Source organism: Sinohyriopsis cumingii, chromosome 16 (assembly GCF_028554795.1).
Source record: "Sinohyriopsis cumingii isolate HCF-2022 chromosome 16, ASM2855479v2, whole genome shotgun sequence".
Lineage (NCBI taxonomy): Eukaryota > Metazoa > Mollusca > Bivalvia > Unionida > Unionidae > Sinohyriopsis > Sinohyriopsis cumingii.
Window position 1 is genome coordinate 57278640 of NC_142976.1, and position 17067 is coordinate 57295706.

General features: G+C 34.1%; 1 protein-coding gene across 2 annotated transcripts in view; it reads left to right on the forward strand.

Annotated features, from left to right (window-relative positions):
* LOC149780477 (phagosome assembly factor 1-like) overlaps positions 1-17067 on the forward strand; it is a 90807-nt gene that overhangs the window by 35622 nt on the left and 38118 nt on the right. For both annotated transcript variants that reach the window (XM_089937438.1, XM_089937439.1), the window contains exons 4-5: positions 14526-14569; positions 16055-16134. In XM_089937438.1, coding sequence (XP_089793564.1) covers positions 14526-14569; positions 16055-16134 — 124 coding nt within the window. The remainder of the gene's footprint in view (positions 1-14525; positions 14570-16054; positions 16135-17067) is intronic.

Genomic DNA, 17067 nt, shown 5'->3' on the forward strand with positions numbered 1-17067 from the left:
AGCACTCAAGCAGCAGTGATGTTGGAATTGGATCAATATATAAAGACCAAGTTCCTTGGGTCCCATGTATCAGAAGTATTCATTTTAATTGTCCTGTATTTTAATTGTCCTTTATTTTAATTGTCCTGTACATGTATATGATGATCACATGTTCATTTTGACCACTTCCTTGGAGTTGTGTATGTATAGGTTTCATTTGCGTCATTTCCTCCTGACTGTACCCCCCCCCACAATTAAACATTAAGAATTTAAACAAAATGCTTTGATGCTTTGTTATGGAAAATAATGTCTTGTGCCTCAGGAATTTCAATTATTTTCAAAGGTATTGACTAAAATAATTGTAAATTTGAAATGTTGCATATTTTTTAAACTAATCAAGTAAGATAGAAAAAAATTTATTATTCTGTTTAAATCCATTTACATTAACAATGATTAATTGTGGCATGGAATGGTACCCTTCTAAAAGGGTCTGTGATGTTTCCTGAGTTCTCCATAGACCTATATATACAGTTCACACAAAGTGTATTAACCATTTTCCACACATTGGGCAGTACAACAATTCTTTTATGACCCATGATGTTGCCACCTGCAGTACTAATAAGTCCTTGAGGGATATAGATGTGATCCAAAAGATGGCCAGGTGGAATCTACTCTTAAAGTAAAAAACGAGTGAGAGTTAAACAGCTTGAGAGAAATACTGCTAGGAGGATGAAAATGCTGGACAAAAAATTCCCAAACAAATCCTGTTTGTATCCCCTTGGGTAATGTCAATTTCATACATTCGAATGAAGTGTCTAATTCCTAATAAGGTGAAGTAAAGTAATAATACACTAATAGAGATTTCCCCAGATGTTTGCTTTGTAAAATTAGCTGGAGAATGACCCCATCAGGGTCGGCTCAGCATGACTCCAGTCTGCTCCCCACCCCCAGACAAGAACTGTCACTCATGATTAATATGTGCCAACATCAGAGGATGGGTATTGAACTGTGTCAGTTAAAACTAATGACATACATTAAGCATAAGCAGCATTTATGCACTGTTCATCATATATATATATATATTTAATTCCTGTGTAATACCATTTATTGGGAGAAGTGAATTTGAGCTCAGGTTTTGTAATGGCAAAACAAGTTTGTCAAAAGCTTGTGTTTTAATTAATCTGCTTGTGAAATAGTTTTAAAATACACAAAACAATCATTGTGCTTTAAAGTTATGGAAGTCTTTCTGTCTTGAATCTAAGAAAATGCAGTATAACTTTGTTACCGGTAATAGTGTTAGATGTTAACTTTTGATCCAGGTAAACAAGCTGTTCCAGGAAAAAGGTGACTAATACTAATCAAAAGCAAATCATCCCATTTTACTGTGTCTTCCTGTGAAATGTTGATAATCTCTTAATGTTTTGGTCAAAAATCTCATTTTAATGATACAGTAATAAGTTTGGTACATGTCACTGTGAGAAGCTTGGGATTTCACTAGAGTGGGACATATTGTTGGTGGTAAAATCATAAGTAAAATAAACACACAACCAAATTTTAAGGCATGTTTAATCTGTGGTTTTATGCCAGTATAGTATATATCAAAAGCATGCAAGATGCATTATTTTGTGCAGAATATCAACAAATATACTTGTTATGAATCAAGAGAATGTGATGCAATGTGTAATTCTTTTAGACCAGAAAACTGCCAGAATGATAGTGTTTTGACCCATATGGACAAACTTCAAAGAAAACCATGTTCCAGGGGCTAAACTACTGCCTAATTTGAAGTTATTTTGTTTTACATCTTAATCTGAAAAGGTTGTTACAATACTATGGGGGGCCCTGAGTGGCCGAGTGGTCTAACACGCTCTCCGTTACGGATCACTGCCATCTTGCCTCTGTCTGTGTGGGTTCGAGTCTTGGATTCATCCAATGTGGGTATGTGAGAAAGCTTGCCAGTAGCTTCTCGTGGGTCGGTGGTTCTTTCTGGGTTTTTTCCAGGTTCTTCCTCCACCATTAATACTGGCCGCCATGTATAGCCTATCATGTGCTGAAAAATGGCGTTAAACCCTACTACAACAACAACAACAATACTATGGTCACCCTACAAATGGAAATCAAGCTAAATTGATTGAAAGGTTCATGATTCATAAGATTCATCATTTTAGTTAATTAAGCAACCAACCAGTAACCAAATATTGGTATATACAAAAGGTAATCTTGTAGGGTAACTGTCAAACATAAAAAAACCAGTTAAATGGTATATAGAACTGTTTACTTCCTGATAACGTTAAGCTATAGAACTTATCTAAAGATGGACGCGCACACAAACATTTATCTAAGTATTTTTCAGTAACGTCTTAATTTTTGTAGCATTGATTACTATGGACCAACTGTGAAAGAAGGTAAATAGAACGTTGCTCAATACAACAGAAACTGTTGTTACAATGTGGTGATGTTATTACAAGTTGAAATCCTAATTAAATTGATATAATGGTTTGTGAGTCAAGACTCAAGATTTATCAGTTTAGGCCACCAGCCCATATTATGATAATAAGTACAAGAATGGTCAATATTGAAGTGCATGACACTTATTATATAACAATTGTCAGATATAAAGTACAGTAAGTATTCTGTCCGGCCAACAGCTGATACCTAAACTGTGGACCATGTGATGACATCAAGCTAAAGAATTTTTTTAAAGATGGACAAGTGTGCTAACATTTATCTCAGTATTTTCTTCAGCATCTTTATACAGCTACATGCCTCTGTACATCATACTTTTGATGCATGCATCCTGGCAGTAAGTGGGTTATATAAGTCCCAGTGAATGCAAGAAGGTAGTCCTATGTTGTTGCCATTCTTTTGGTTTTAATACCATATTTCAGTGCATGATAGGCTATACATGGTGGCCATTATAACTGGTGGAGGAAGAAACCAGGACAACACTGTTAGGAACCACCAACACATGGGAAGCTGTTGACAAGCTTTCTCAAATACCCACATTGGCAGAGCTCGAGACTTGAACCCATGTGGACAAAGGTGATATGGCAGTGATCAGTAAAGGTGAGTGCTTTAGATCACTAGGCCACCCTGGGCTCCTAGTTCTATGTAAAAATATTTCTTAACATTCAATAATGACTTGTATTCCTTATAATACACAGATTACTCGCAGGAAATTCATATATAAAAAGTTTTAATGTTGCTGACATCTTGATAAGTTAAGACAAATCCAAATCTTAATGGAAGTAATATATTTTGTACAAATAATGTTTATGTACCTTGGCCACTATCGTCTAGAGATCAGAGCATTTTATACTAATTCTCATTGTGCTTGTAAATTTACATTTCAACATTTAACACCAATATCATGCATTTAATGATTATCACTCATGCACAAGCTCGTTAAAACCCTGGGTCATGAATGTTTTTTTGGTGGGGTTTTGTATTTAATGTCATCATTAATTTGATATTGTAATTGTTATTTTGTTGTTATATCAAGTATTCAAGCAACTTGCATTTGTTATTCCATACCAGCTCACTCCAGCTGTATTAAATCTTCTCTTTATTGTGTGAAGTGTCAAAAAATTTGTCACAGTTATACATTAGGACATTTTATTTTCTTCACAAATTGCACAGATATATCTCTGTTTGAGTTGTCATTTTGATTGAAGCAGCAATTGCTCCTGTGAAGTTACTGTTATACTGGTATATGAAAAACATCACTGTAATACACAGACAACTTGATATTGTTTGATTGGTATAAAAAACAATTAATGATGAAAGGAATGACTGTAGATAAAGAGATTCATTTATCTTTAGATTTTTCTCACTTTCACTTATTTTATTGTACAGTAGTGAAAACACTGTTTTCATGTACAGGTGTCACACAGTTTATGCCTTAGATGGGTTGCTGTGATTATGGCTTAAATTGAAAATTGGTTTTAAATCGAAAGCAATTGTGCTGTTTCAGTGGTCAATGAGATGAGCACACAGACATAAGCTGCATGCGAGTTCTAGCACATGGCATTAAGAAAAAGCACAGTAGTGCAATTGAATGTTATTCAATGTTATAAATGGCCTTAAAATATAAGTGCATAAATCGAATTGGCATATTGTAAGCATCGCCTTTATAGGAGAGGTTATAACCATTCTGGATTTTGCAGAATAATTTTACAATTTTAGCAAAATTCCTCATTTTCAATTATAATCAAGAAATTCAAGAAAACCTCAGGATCATGGGATAGAATTTTGAAATGGAGTGTACATGAGGCAGTGGAGAAGTAACTTAGTACAAGTCTGTTAGACTGGTACACAGAAAATAGTTTTTAATGTAAAAGACAATGTATGATGGAAGAAACTAGTCAGTAAATGGTGATAAAAATGGAAGCAGAAATGAAGAGAAAAGAAAGATGGAGATACCATCATTTACCCAAATATCTGGAAACTTAAAATTATTATTTTTCTCTCCATCCAGTTAATTTCGTTCAGTAAAAATTATAAATTTTCATGAATATTTTGTCCAGAAAATTAGTATCTTTATCATCATGATGTGTAGTAATCTGTCTGATAAGCAGACTATCTAAGAAGGCAAGCCATGTTGCATTATATCCTTGGTTGCCAATAAAAAAAACACATCCATTATAATATTTCAGTGTTCTTTTTCAAATAACATTTATTTAGTTACATTTCTGGTGTTTGATTTTCTCTTTGTTTGTAAACCTATGACAGTTCATTCACTGTGTTCATGTATTGCCATCGGTGGTAAGTCTTGCTAGAAGCTTCTCTACAAGCATGACCCAGTTTTAATATCAATATTGTTTTGTAATGTAAAGATTGTCTTTCATAACACCAAAATAATATACATTTGTTCATATTACCAGAAAATCTTTAAGATGATCCATATTTTACTTCAAAATGCGTGAACTATCTCGACACAAAACTGAAGCCAAAGCACAAATACCACTAGTTGTATTCCATTTATAGGTATAAAGGCTGAACCAACTGCATCCAAAACAAGGCTGCCATGGGGAAATATGCCATTGAATTAAACTCAGACTACATAGCTAATGCCAAAGTTCTTCAATGATGTCTTCAGGGTGTCCTTGTATTATTTTCTCTGGCCTCCTTTGTTGCATTTTCCTTGTTCAAGTTTGCCATAAAAGAGTTTTTTTGGGGAAGCCATTGGTCTGGCATGCGAGCTACATGGCCTGCCCATTGCAACTGTGATTGCATCAAGATGGTGTAGATATTGGGAAGTCTTGCTTGGGCAAGGACCTCAGTATCCTGGATCCTGTCTTGCCACTTGATGTTTAAGAGTCTTCTGAGGCAGGTAGTTAGGAAGTGGTTCAACTTTTTTGATTGGCGCTGGTACACTGTCCAGGTTTTGAGAGTGTATAATAACACAATGAGTACTATCACTCTGTACATCTTGAACTTTGTCTGAAGACTAATGCCTCTTCTTTTCCAGACCTTAGCATGTAGTCTGCTGAATGCTGCTCTGGCCTTTGCAATTCTGGAATTAACTTCATCGTCAATTATGACATTCTGGGACAGAGTGCTGCCAAGATAGGTGAACCTGTTCACTGCAATCAGTTTGTAGCCATTGGCTGTGATTTTTGGCTCAGCGTATGGTTTTCCTGGGACTGGCTGATACATTATTTCAGTCTTTGTGTTGATCGTAAGGCCGAAATTTGTGCAAGCATCAGAGAACTTGTCTGTGTTTCTTTGCATGTCAGCTTCAGAGCCAGCATTGAGGGGTGCAGTCATCAGCAAATAGAAAATCTCTGATGATGACTGTTATAACCTTAGTTTTTGCTTGGAGCCTCCTGAAGATCAGTTTACTGGAAAAGGGAAAGCAGAGATAACCTGTATGCATATTTAAACACTTTATATCACACAAATTAATCCACTCTAATGAGAATAGGAATTCATGTACAGGGGCTACAGTGTCTCCTTTTAAACATTCTGTAGCAGTAGGTTTTAAAGAAGCCTGCAATTGATTTAATACTTACCAAAGTGATTCGTTAATTAATTCCACCAAGTATCTCAGGATGAAAAGTTTTTCTGTTATCATTGCCTTTTAAAGCAGGTGCTCACTATGTTTAAGGAACTGCTTATCATGAGTTGTGGAGCATCTCAGCTTATTTTTATTGCTGCCTAATAACAACACTTTCAGTCAGTCCACTTAATAATTAGGTAACCAAAGCAGTTTACAGCCAGACTGTTGACTACTCAATCACCATTTTGTTTTGGTGATGTGTGCATTTTTTATAATCACACACCACCGATGGCCCCAGCAATTATATAAATTAATAAATATAAACAAACAAAACAAGCATTAAATTTATAAAAAAAAATGTTTATTATAACTTTATATCAAGTTTCTACATCCATTCATATGTAATTTTATTGGCAAGAGAGATCAATATGCTTTATTGTTTTGTCTAGATTTTTTTTTCTCATGAGAAGACTATACAAAATCAAGTCTTATCCTAATAGGATGAGATAGTGTGCATGACAGTTTTTTGTTAAATTTGGAAGCCAGTGTAGTGTAAAGACCAATGGTCTCAGCACTAGCCCAAAGTATTTTTTATAACCAGACATGCACCAGGCATGTGTCAATGGGAGCAGGTGTGAGCATCAAGCCTGTCAAAGACATGGTGTTAATTATATTTAGCCGTTATGTTGCTCAACAGACCATAACCTTTGGTCAGTTGTTAGGGACAAATTGCATGTGTAACTGGATACAGTGATATGATGTACATAAAGAGCAGAAATGGGCTGGATATCCTACACAATAGCAAACAATACAAGTGCTATCCAATCCTCCATCAATTGAGTCCAGAGTCTTTGTTACACAAGGTGATGAAAGCTGACCAAATGGGTTTGTGAAATTCAAGACAGTTAATTTTATTGCCAATCAGAAACAAAAATTTGTGTGCAGGTCTTCAGAAAGGATATATCACCTTGTACCCTTGGGCTGTTAATGGGATTCAGTGCAACTGTGCAATATTCAGATCATAAATCTCAGATCAAAACCTGTTTATAGAGGGTTGAATGTACAGAGCCCAGAGGTTGACCAGACCAACGACACACAACTGCACCTTATTCAGGGATTTTTTTTGTTGTTGTTGTGGGGTTTAACGCCATTTTTCAGCATACGACAGGCTATATATGGCGGCCAGTATTAATGGTGGAGGGATTTTTTAAAAAAAGTCAGTACCTATTTACACAGCATTCACCCAGACTTGTTTTGGAAATGTAATCAAGCAAATCTGGTTCTCAAAAGTGATCATGTACTAAAATATACAACATTACCAGTATATTATAAAATGCCAAAGTTTGTATTGATTGAGGCTTGAGGCTATTATATGTATACGTCGATGATAGGAAGTTTTCCTCTCTGTATTCCTTTATCCTCTCTGTTCCGTTACAGGTACTGAGTGTCACTCTTAATATATACTCATCATAAAATGATGAGTTAAAATTGGTTTAATGATATAAATGCATAATGAAGATTAAACCAACTTATACGCAACTTAATTTTTATCACGTTCTGCTTTTTATTCTGTGAAGATCATTTTAATTGATGGATGCAAATTCAGTATCTGAATTGGAAATAAAGGTCTCAATTTCACTTTTTGATGTTAGTACCAGTAATTATAGTGATATGGCAAGTCTGATAGAAAACTGAAGAAGATGTTTCATTTAGTACTGCAATCTTTGATTTAATAATTAACTTTTAGTGAGCTGAATATTTAATGAGATTCATTTTACTGGAAAGTGTTGATTCTTCATAGAGTTTCAAATCCACTTGCTAAACTCCTTGGACAAGAGCAAAATTGGCTGAGGAAACAGTTTGGCATGTCCCAAACATTTGGGGGGGGGATGGATTATGTTCCATTTGTAATGCTTTATGTTCAACAAGATTTATACTCTTTGATCTCAACACAGTGCATGTGTACATGTTTGTGTATAGTGGAACCTTGTTAATCCAGACACCTTCATCCCAAGTGAATATGTCTGGATTAATGAGTCCTGGATAATTGAACCACACCTTTTTTTTTAATGTGTTGTCATAATGTATATATGCAAATGTATTTGCTAACTGTACATATATATTCAATAATGGTTAAAATAAATTAATGAATACATCTATTGACTTTTGTTTATTTCACTTTATTATAACATGCACTTGTACATAAGTATAAGTTTAAACAATTACTGGCAAATCTTTTTTATGCTGGCACTGCATAAATTATTTCTTTTATTATTTCTTTACATATCTCTGCTTGCTTGTAAAAAATACAAAGAATACAAATGAACATCTTGCACTTTAATGCATTATGGTAAACTATTTTAAAATTGCTATAGCTAACTAATAAGCTAATAATTGATGTTGCGTTTTATTCTGAAATGAAGCCCTATACTGTCCAAAGCTTAAATCAATTAACTTTATTTGTACAGCCATCAACAAACTGTGACATACAATTGGTCAAGAACAAAGAGATCGAATGACTCATAATTTATTAACCACATGTTTTGTCAGAAGTGTGGATGATTCAATCTCAGTACATTATTTAATTATTAACACCCCAGTCTGCAAGTAGCAAAAACATTGTTTACTGGTATACAATTGCTGTTTACAAATACCGTGATGATACTTAAAAGTTTTTCCTCACATGTTTATATGGTCAGTTTATAATGTGCCACCAGAATTTGATCAATCTGAGATTAATAAATTAACATGCCTTAAAATTTCTGTAAGTGATTCTGTGTTATCAGATTAGATTCTTCAAATGTTCTTATTTTTGGATAGATTATTTCCGGATTATCAAGGCAAGTTTTATAATGATTTTACACTTTGGTCCCTGTTTTTGATTTCTGGATCCAGAATACAGATTTTTGGATTAATGGAACAAATGAACACTTAGAATTCCATTCCCATTGAAGTATATCTGGATAGCGAGGTTTCCAGATAAACAGAGTCTGGATTAAGGAGGTTCTTTGTGGGTTTGGGTGAGTGTGTATATATATATATATATGTGTATATATATATATATATATCACCTTTATTTAGTGTGAATATGTACCACATTCTTCTTTCTTCTATTACATAATTGGCTACATGTCATTTCCATCTTGTAATCAGTGCCACAGTCAGTCAGTCAGTCATGCTCCCAGATAGATGTGATAATGTAAATATTTACTATTTAAGATAAGTTTTGACAAATAAGGAATAAATATTTACATTTTAAATTACCAATTACATTTTAAGCATAATAAAGAGGGGGATTTGCCATCTTTCAGGATCTAACCTAGCCTTAGGCAATCTATGAGCTTGCCAAGTGTAAACAAAGTAAAATATAGTTTTCATGCTTTTTGCCAGTTTTAGAGTGAGTTGGTGGTAATTGTTAATAATTGAACTCAAGAGATTTCTTTGACAAGAGTGTTTTGGAAATAAAAGGCACTTATCCTTAATGATTCACCACAAGAGGATTTTCAATCAAAGTGTGATGTACCAATAATTAGCACCCACGAGCAGTGTTTTTAATCTGTTGTTTACAGGAGACAGATACATACTTGGTGTTTGGCAAACAATAAAGCATCCACGAGCAGTGTTTTTGATCTGTTGTTTACAGGAGACAGATACATACTTGCTGTTTGGCAAACAATAAAATGGATACAAATATTTATTCTCAACATGACAAGATGGATGTGGTAGGTCATGGGTTCGATCCCAGGCTGGGTCATACCAAAGACTTATAAAAATGGTACTAACAGCTGCCTCACTTGGCATTAAGAGGTTAGTGTTAGGGCTGGTTGGCCTGGTGTCAGGATAATGTGACTGGGTGGGACATCATGCTACATGTCTGCAGCATGATGCCCCAGTGCTAGACATCACTATAAACTACAACACTGCAGACATCCTTGCATATGACTGAAAAATTATTAAAGCTACGTTAAAAAAAAAATCAAAATCCAAATCAAGATGACAAGATTATAATTGGTATGTAAATGGATAAAATAAGTGCTTACAGTTTCTTCTGTTTTGAGTATACATAAATTATATTAGTCTAGTTCTTGCTGATCAAGGGAAATGAAGTAAACTTGATGAAATTTCTAGCTTTAAGAAACCTGTTTTAAAGAAAAATAATCAGTATGATGTTACAAAATGCACAAGAATGTTACAATCATAATGGATTAATGAGTATCACTGGGCAAAATAGTGTTATTGGTTAAGTTTTCAGTTCAAGGTCTTTTATCTGTCTCTCTCAATCTCTATGTTTGTCTCTTTTTATATATATATATATATATATATATATATATATATATATATATATATATATATATATATATATATATATATATCTTTTTGGACTTGTAGCTTTCCACATTCTAACCCTTTTTCTTCAAAATATCTGTCTACATTTATCATTTAGGTATTTTTTTATAACATTTGATGAATGGTGAATATATGAAGGTCTTTTATCTGTCTGTCTCTCTCAATCTCTATGTTTTTCTGTCGCTTATATATATATATATATATATATATATATATATATATATATATATATATATATATATATATATATAATCTTTTTGGACTTGTAGATTTCCACATTCTAACCCTTTTTCTTTAAAATATCTGTCTACATTTATTATTTAGGTATTTTTTTATAACATTTTCAGCATATGATTTTAAGGTTCTAACAACAATTAAAAGAAAATAAATACAAGTGATTTCCTTAAAATATCTCATAATTTATTTTATCTTATTTTTTTACGCATGTTGGAAAATTATGGTTGGGGCAAGCTCAAATGTCTAAAAGGCAAGTTCAATTATCTAATCATCTTGCATTATGCAGGCTGACTTTTATCAAATTTGAAATTCCTGTTCTTATAAGAAAATTTATTTTTCAGGAAATTTGTAATTTAAAGTCTTCATAATCAATAACCTGCTCAGATAGGAGACATTTATTTTAATAAATATTATTTTCAATTTAACAACCTGTTGTCCATGGACTGAAGACTTCATATATTCACCATTCACTCCAGTGCTCATGATCAGTTTAATCTTTTCATGATGATGATTTTATTTTGTGAGTATTATTACAGCGATTTTTCAAGGATTTTCACATACGGGGGAATTTCCCCTCTATGATTTTATGAAGGGGAATTTTAAATTTTTTAATGGCAGGGGTGGGGGATGGCTTGGGTTTTTATATTAGAATACTTTAGTATCTATGAATTGCCCCCCCCCCCCCCCCCCCGTAGCATGTTTCAACAAATGTCTGGTAGGTAACTTTTAATGACCAATGCTAAAACTTACATTTAATTATCTTCACTATTGGCATTACATCAGTGATTGTGTATGATTACATTGGCATTGACATTTATATTAAAACTGCTTGTGTTGGGTGCCACTGGGTGGCTGAGTGATCAAAAGCACTTGATTTGCCAATCACTGCTATCTTGCCTCTGTCCTCATGAGTTGTTTGGGCTGTGTCAGCGTGGGTATGTGAGAAAGCTGCCAGTAGCATCCCATGGGTCAGTGGTTGCTACTGGTCCCCTCTCCCTTGAGATTTTCCTCCACTAGTTATACTGCTGTCACATATAGCCTATCTTGCAGTGAGAAATAGCATTAAATTCCAGTAATAAACTAGAAAATGATCATGCATTTGTTCTTTATTGGTAACCAATGATATAATTAGGGCCAGTCCTTGGGGGAAATTTAGCATTTGGTGCTTCCACATCCACCCAACTCATTTTGTGGCAGCAAGTGTTGCCCAACCCTTAGTGCTGGCCCATGAAATAATGCAAGCTTGTTTGCCTACCCAGACCACTTCTGGTCAGCACTGTACTTGCTGGGCACAGTATACAATCATGTCAGTTAAGATATTGACAAACTGGATAATTTTCATTGGTACAGAATTTTCCAGATAGAAAAGTAATTATTATTTACTATTTGGATATTTCGTGAATGATAATATGTACAAATTTTCTATTAGATTGTCAGAATGGAATAAGTCTTATTTCTTAATAGTTAAACTATGAAAAAACCAGCAGTACACGTGCATGCAGCTAGTAGCGTATATATTTCCTACACATCAGTCCATATTTGATCTTCACTCGATATAGACAAGGACACTTGTGTGATATTTCTTTTTTTAACATAGTGAAATTGCATTTTATAGTGAAATTGCATTTTACTTTTATAGTCAATTAGCTAATAAAATTACTGCTTACATCTTGGTTCTTAGCTAGTGCCTACAAACCTTTACAGCTGCCTTGATAGGCTCTCAGCATTAAGAGGTTAGTGTTAGGACTGGTCAACCTGGTGTCAGGATAATGTGACTGGGTGGGACATCATACTACTTGTCTGCGACATGATGCCCCAGTGCTGGACATCATTTTAAACTGCCACACTGCAGACATCATAGCGATATGACTGAAAAATTGTTAAAGCTAAGTTAGAAATCCTAATCACACACACACAAACCTTCACAAGGCATATGCTATGGTAAGGACTATTTCCTGGCACTATTTTGACCCAGATCTGTAGACAACTATACATCAAGGTTTGTGGTATTTGTTCTGCTCTACAGTATTTCTCACTTTCCTGATTTGGAAATTTCTTATAATTGGTTAAAGTGGGGATGGTTTTATCATCAAGCTTGGGTTTATCATTGGAAACAAATAGGATTGACCCCAACCTGCCAGTGAATCATGAAATGGTTCGTTGGGTCTGTAGTGGTCTCTGCTATGTATACATTATGCAGATATTAGTTAGGCAGATTGAATTTGAAATAAACTCTTTGAATTATACATCTTTGATTTATGAAACTCCAGTTTAGGAGAAAAATTTGAACATTATTTAATGAAAACATCAGATTTAAGTGGTGAAATTGATGCATTCAAGTCTATAGGTTTCATTCTTAATCTTTTCATCTCTTATTGATGACATCTTAATTCTAAAAACGGAATATATTTGCAACACAACTTGAAAGCATACAAGAAAATGAATTCATACTTTCAAAATAAAAGTCAGTTGAAGTGTGGCTAATTTACCTCTCTCTAATTTACCTCTCTTGCTATCTTTGACAATTGTTTATTTAAATCAGTGGTAATTCAAATAAAAAATTATCTATCACTAAGGTTATGCTAATAAGCTCTTTCATCTGTTTATTGAAGTTGTACCATCTTGAGACTGTGAAGAAAACCTGTTAATCACTCACATTTTTGAAAGTTCACCTGCGTCACAAAAGCTAATAAAGTTGTTATCTTCATATTTATGGGCCTTTCTCTGGGAGAAGTTGATGTTTTAATCGAAGAAAATAAATTCATGGTTTTTGGTGCCGATATTATAATTAACTGGCTCCTCTGTTCAGGTCATTGTTGGCTGTGTGTGTTTAAAGTAATTAGCTTTTCTTGTCCTAAATGGAACTCCATTAAAAATATGGTCCTAATTCCATTTCTCTGCCTAATTAGTGTTTTAAGAGGTTTGGTCTTTTCACATTTTACTGACCTGTAGTGTGTCCAGTTGGCACGTGACCATGGGTCAGCAACAATGGCCAAAACATAAAGAAAAATTTGAGCTAGGTCAGATGGCTGACCTCAGGAAGGTCACTGAAAGCTACAACTGGCAAACCATGGAAAAGTAAGAGTTGGGATCAAAAGTCAAAGCTATTTTCCGGTGTGAAAGTAGCACTGCAATGTATTGCACATTCTGTCAGCCCAAATGCTGGCATTATAATTTGAAGAGGCAAATTGAGTGTGTCATTAATTATTCCTATTGAGCAACTGATATGGGTTATAAATCTTGATCTAGCCATTATTTCTCTGAATCGTTTTATTTTTACTAATATAACCATTTTGATTTCTAAAACATTTTTAATATTCATTCAGGTGTAATTTAGTGCATTTTTTTCTTCTTTTTTGTTTGCTAATGATAGTGACACTTAAATGCAACTGAAGTCGTTAAAGACCAAACTTCCCCCTCGATTTGCTTAGCTACATTTTTCAACATGAGAGCAGATATGAATGATAGAGTCTGCATATTTTAAATGTCACTTTTTTGCTTTAATCTTTGGTTGACAATGGAAAAAAGGAATCATTTGGCATGAAGTTTCAACATTTTGATAATGAAGTTTGTTCCAGACAAAGAGGTAGTTGATATGTCATATTGTACCTCACATACTCATCTTGGCAGTATATTATAGAAACAAATAATTTCAAGGTGCCATTCTTTTGTCCACTTCAAACATAGTAAAACATAAACACCATAATTCACAATAAACATATTCAAATCTTGGCAGTATATTATAGAAACAAATAATTTCAAGGTGCCATTCTTTTGTCCACTACAAACATAGTGAAACATAAACACCATAATTCACAATAAACATATTCAAATCTTGGCAGTATATTATAGAAACAAATAATTTCAAGGTGCCATTCTTTTGTCCACTACAAACATAGTGAAACATAAACACCATAATTCACAATAAACATATTCAAACATTGTTTTATTCTTTTTGCAGATTATAGAAGTGAACAATATGTGTAAAGTGAAATTAAAATACTGGTAAGTATATTTTTACCAACTCTAAGATCAACAAAGTATACTTCAGATATGTCCATTAAATCGCCTTATTTTACTATATAGGTCAGGCATGTGCAACTTCCTCAAGGGCTCTGGCCTAGGCCAGATAGCAGCTTTTAAAGCCTCACAGTATGATTTAAAAGGAATTGGTTAAAACCATGTCATGGATTGTATGCAGCATGTGTGCCATAGGTTGCACATGCCTGATACAGGTCTGAAGAAGGTACATGTAGTAATCTAGATACAGACTTTGATTTCTTTTGAAGCATCCCAATATACTTGAAATTACTATAATTTGTCAGGACATTCAATTAAATGGATAGACGTCATCTCTCAACAAATCTATGTAATCAGTTGTAATCAGTTGCCTTTTCTTCAGAGCATGTGTTTGGTTTTTATTTAATTTTTACTATATTAGTGGCAAAAAGTTGGAGCCATATATAAATATTACCAAAATATTTTAAACATTTTCCTGCCAAGCAATCATATTATTCTTTTAATCCGTTGTATGCCAGATATAATCTCTGCCTACATTTTTGAAAAAAAGATATTTATACTTTATTTTCCCCACTTATAAATTGAATTCTAACTGCCGGCAGCCTAGACCCTGATCTTTTGTCATATAATGTGCTTGCAGCTAGGGGTCAGTGTTGTTTGTTCTACTGATTACTCCAAAGAAACTGAATGGACTCAGATCAACCAGTACATTTTGTGATGGCACATGTCGGTCTGTGCATTTTGTGATGGCACATGTGGATCTGTGCATTTTGGAGTTTGACTCGACTTGTAAGCGAGTATAGATGGTTGTACCATATTCAGCATCACAGATACAAATTGCTATACCATAAAATCAATAGATAAATGGGAGAAATCGCACATTAAAATGAGATTCATCTTCAGCAGGAAGTTCATTGCAGATTCCTATTTATTACAATGGTTAAATGAAGAGCAGGCATATACAGTGTACCCTCACTGTATTGCAATTCGGGTTGGTAGTAGAGTTCTACCATGTTATATGTGAGGTCTTGTTATACTAGGTGCATGATCGTACATAGAGATAGTGTTATATTAAGGTGCTTTATATTAAGGTAGCAGTCTACTTGGGTTCATTATAATCATAATAATATTGTTATGGGATCCATGATCATAATTGCTTTATTAAGGGACTGTTATACTGAGGTACTTTATATTGAGGGATCAGTGTACTGGGGTGCATTATAGATATTATTACTATTAATGATATGGCATCCCTATCATGTCTTATAAAAGGACATTATTACACCAAAACTCCTTATAGTGGGGGACCACTGTAATTATGATCTTGTTTCATACATTTCATACAATTGCAAATTCTTGTATATAAGGCTAAATATTTTTGCATTTGCCTTTTTTGAAAGTTTTTCAAGAGCTATTGCTGTTTCAAGCAAGATACATTTCACAGAACCTTTACTTTATTTTCTTTTTCAGTGGTGTCCATTTCAACACTCCGCAAGTGCAGCCAACCATAGAGCAGATTGATCAATCATTTGGGGCCACCCATCCAGGGGGTAAAATAGGCTGCAGCATTATCTCTTATCCCCACCCCTTGTCCTTTTTCATATTTTCTTCTTGTCTCAATTGTATAAATGATAGTGTGACATATGTAAAGTAGGCTAGCACTAAACTGTGTTTTATGAACAAGTTTTTTGTTGTTGAGACATCCATGCTTTATCTCCTTGTTTCTTGTTATTTATGATGGTGACAATCATGCATGATTTCATGTTGCATGCATAAAGCAGTGATGATTGTGCTAGATGAATTTGAGGTTTGTTGCATGAGCAGCTGCCCATTTTCTCCGATCTGATAATCCAGGTAATCTCTCTATTGCTAATTAATTATGGCACGTTTGAATTGCTACCTTTGTTAAGGCTTTGATTGCAGTTAAGTTCACCAGATATTCTCTATCTGAATTAGGTATTTAATTTTTTTCCCTTCATTTATCGCCATCTGAAAGTTCTGTTGTGTAATTTGAATTATTTCCTTTGATAATTTCCTGTGAATAATGTCATACATATAAGTTTGTCCTTTCAAGCTACACATGCTGTAAGTCGCACAAAGCTGAATGGTTGGCAATTATGTGTACACATCAGGGACACTTTGCAAGAAATATTCTTAAAATATGCCTGTAGGATATTTGCAATGGGAGGCAGGAGATGTATGGAAAATCTCAGTGTGATTTAGCTTGAATGGGAGGGGTTCAGCATTTTGAAATTTGCTGGTTCTTGCAAAGGGGAATATAGGTCTCATGCCCAACTAACTGGGGCAATTAAAACTCACTGGGTAAGTAGGATGTCATGTAACTTGTCCATATTTTAAATAAGAGGAAAGAAAATTTAAATTTTAGGAACCATTTTCTCTGCAACATTCTTGCCAGGCTAACAGGCCAGGACTGGAATTGTCACCCCCTGCTTACAATTAAACAGTTTTGAAAATTGTTTTTG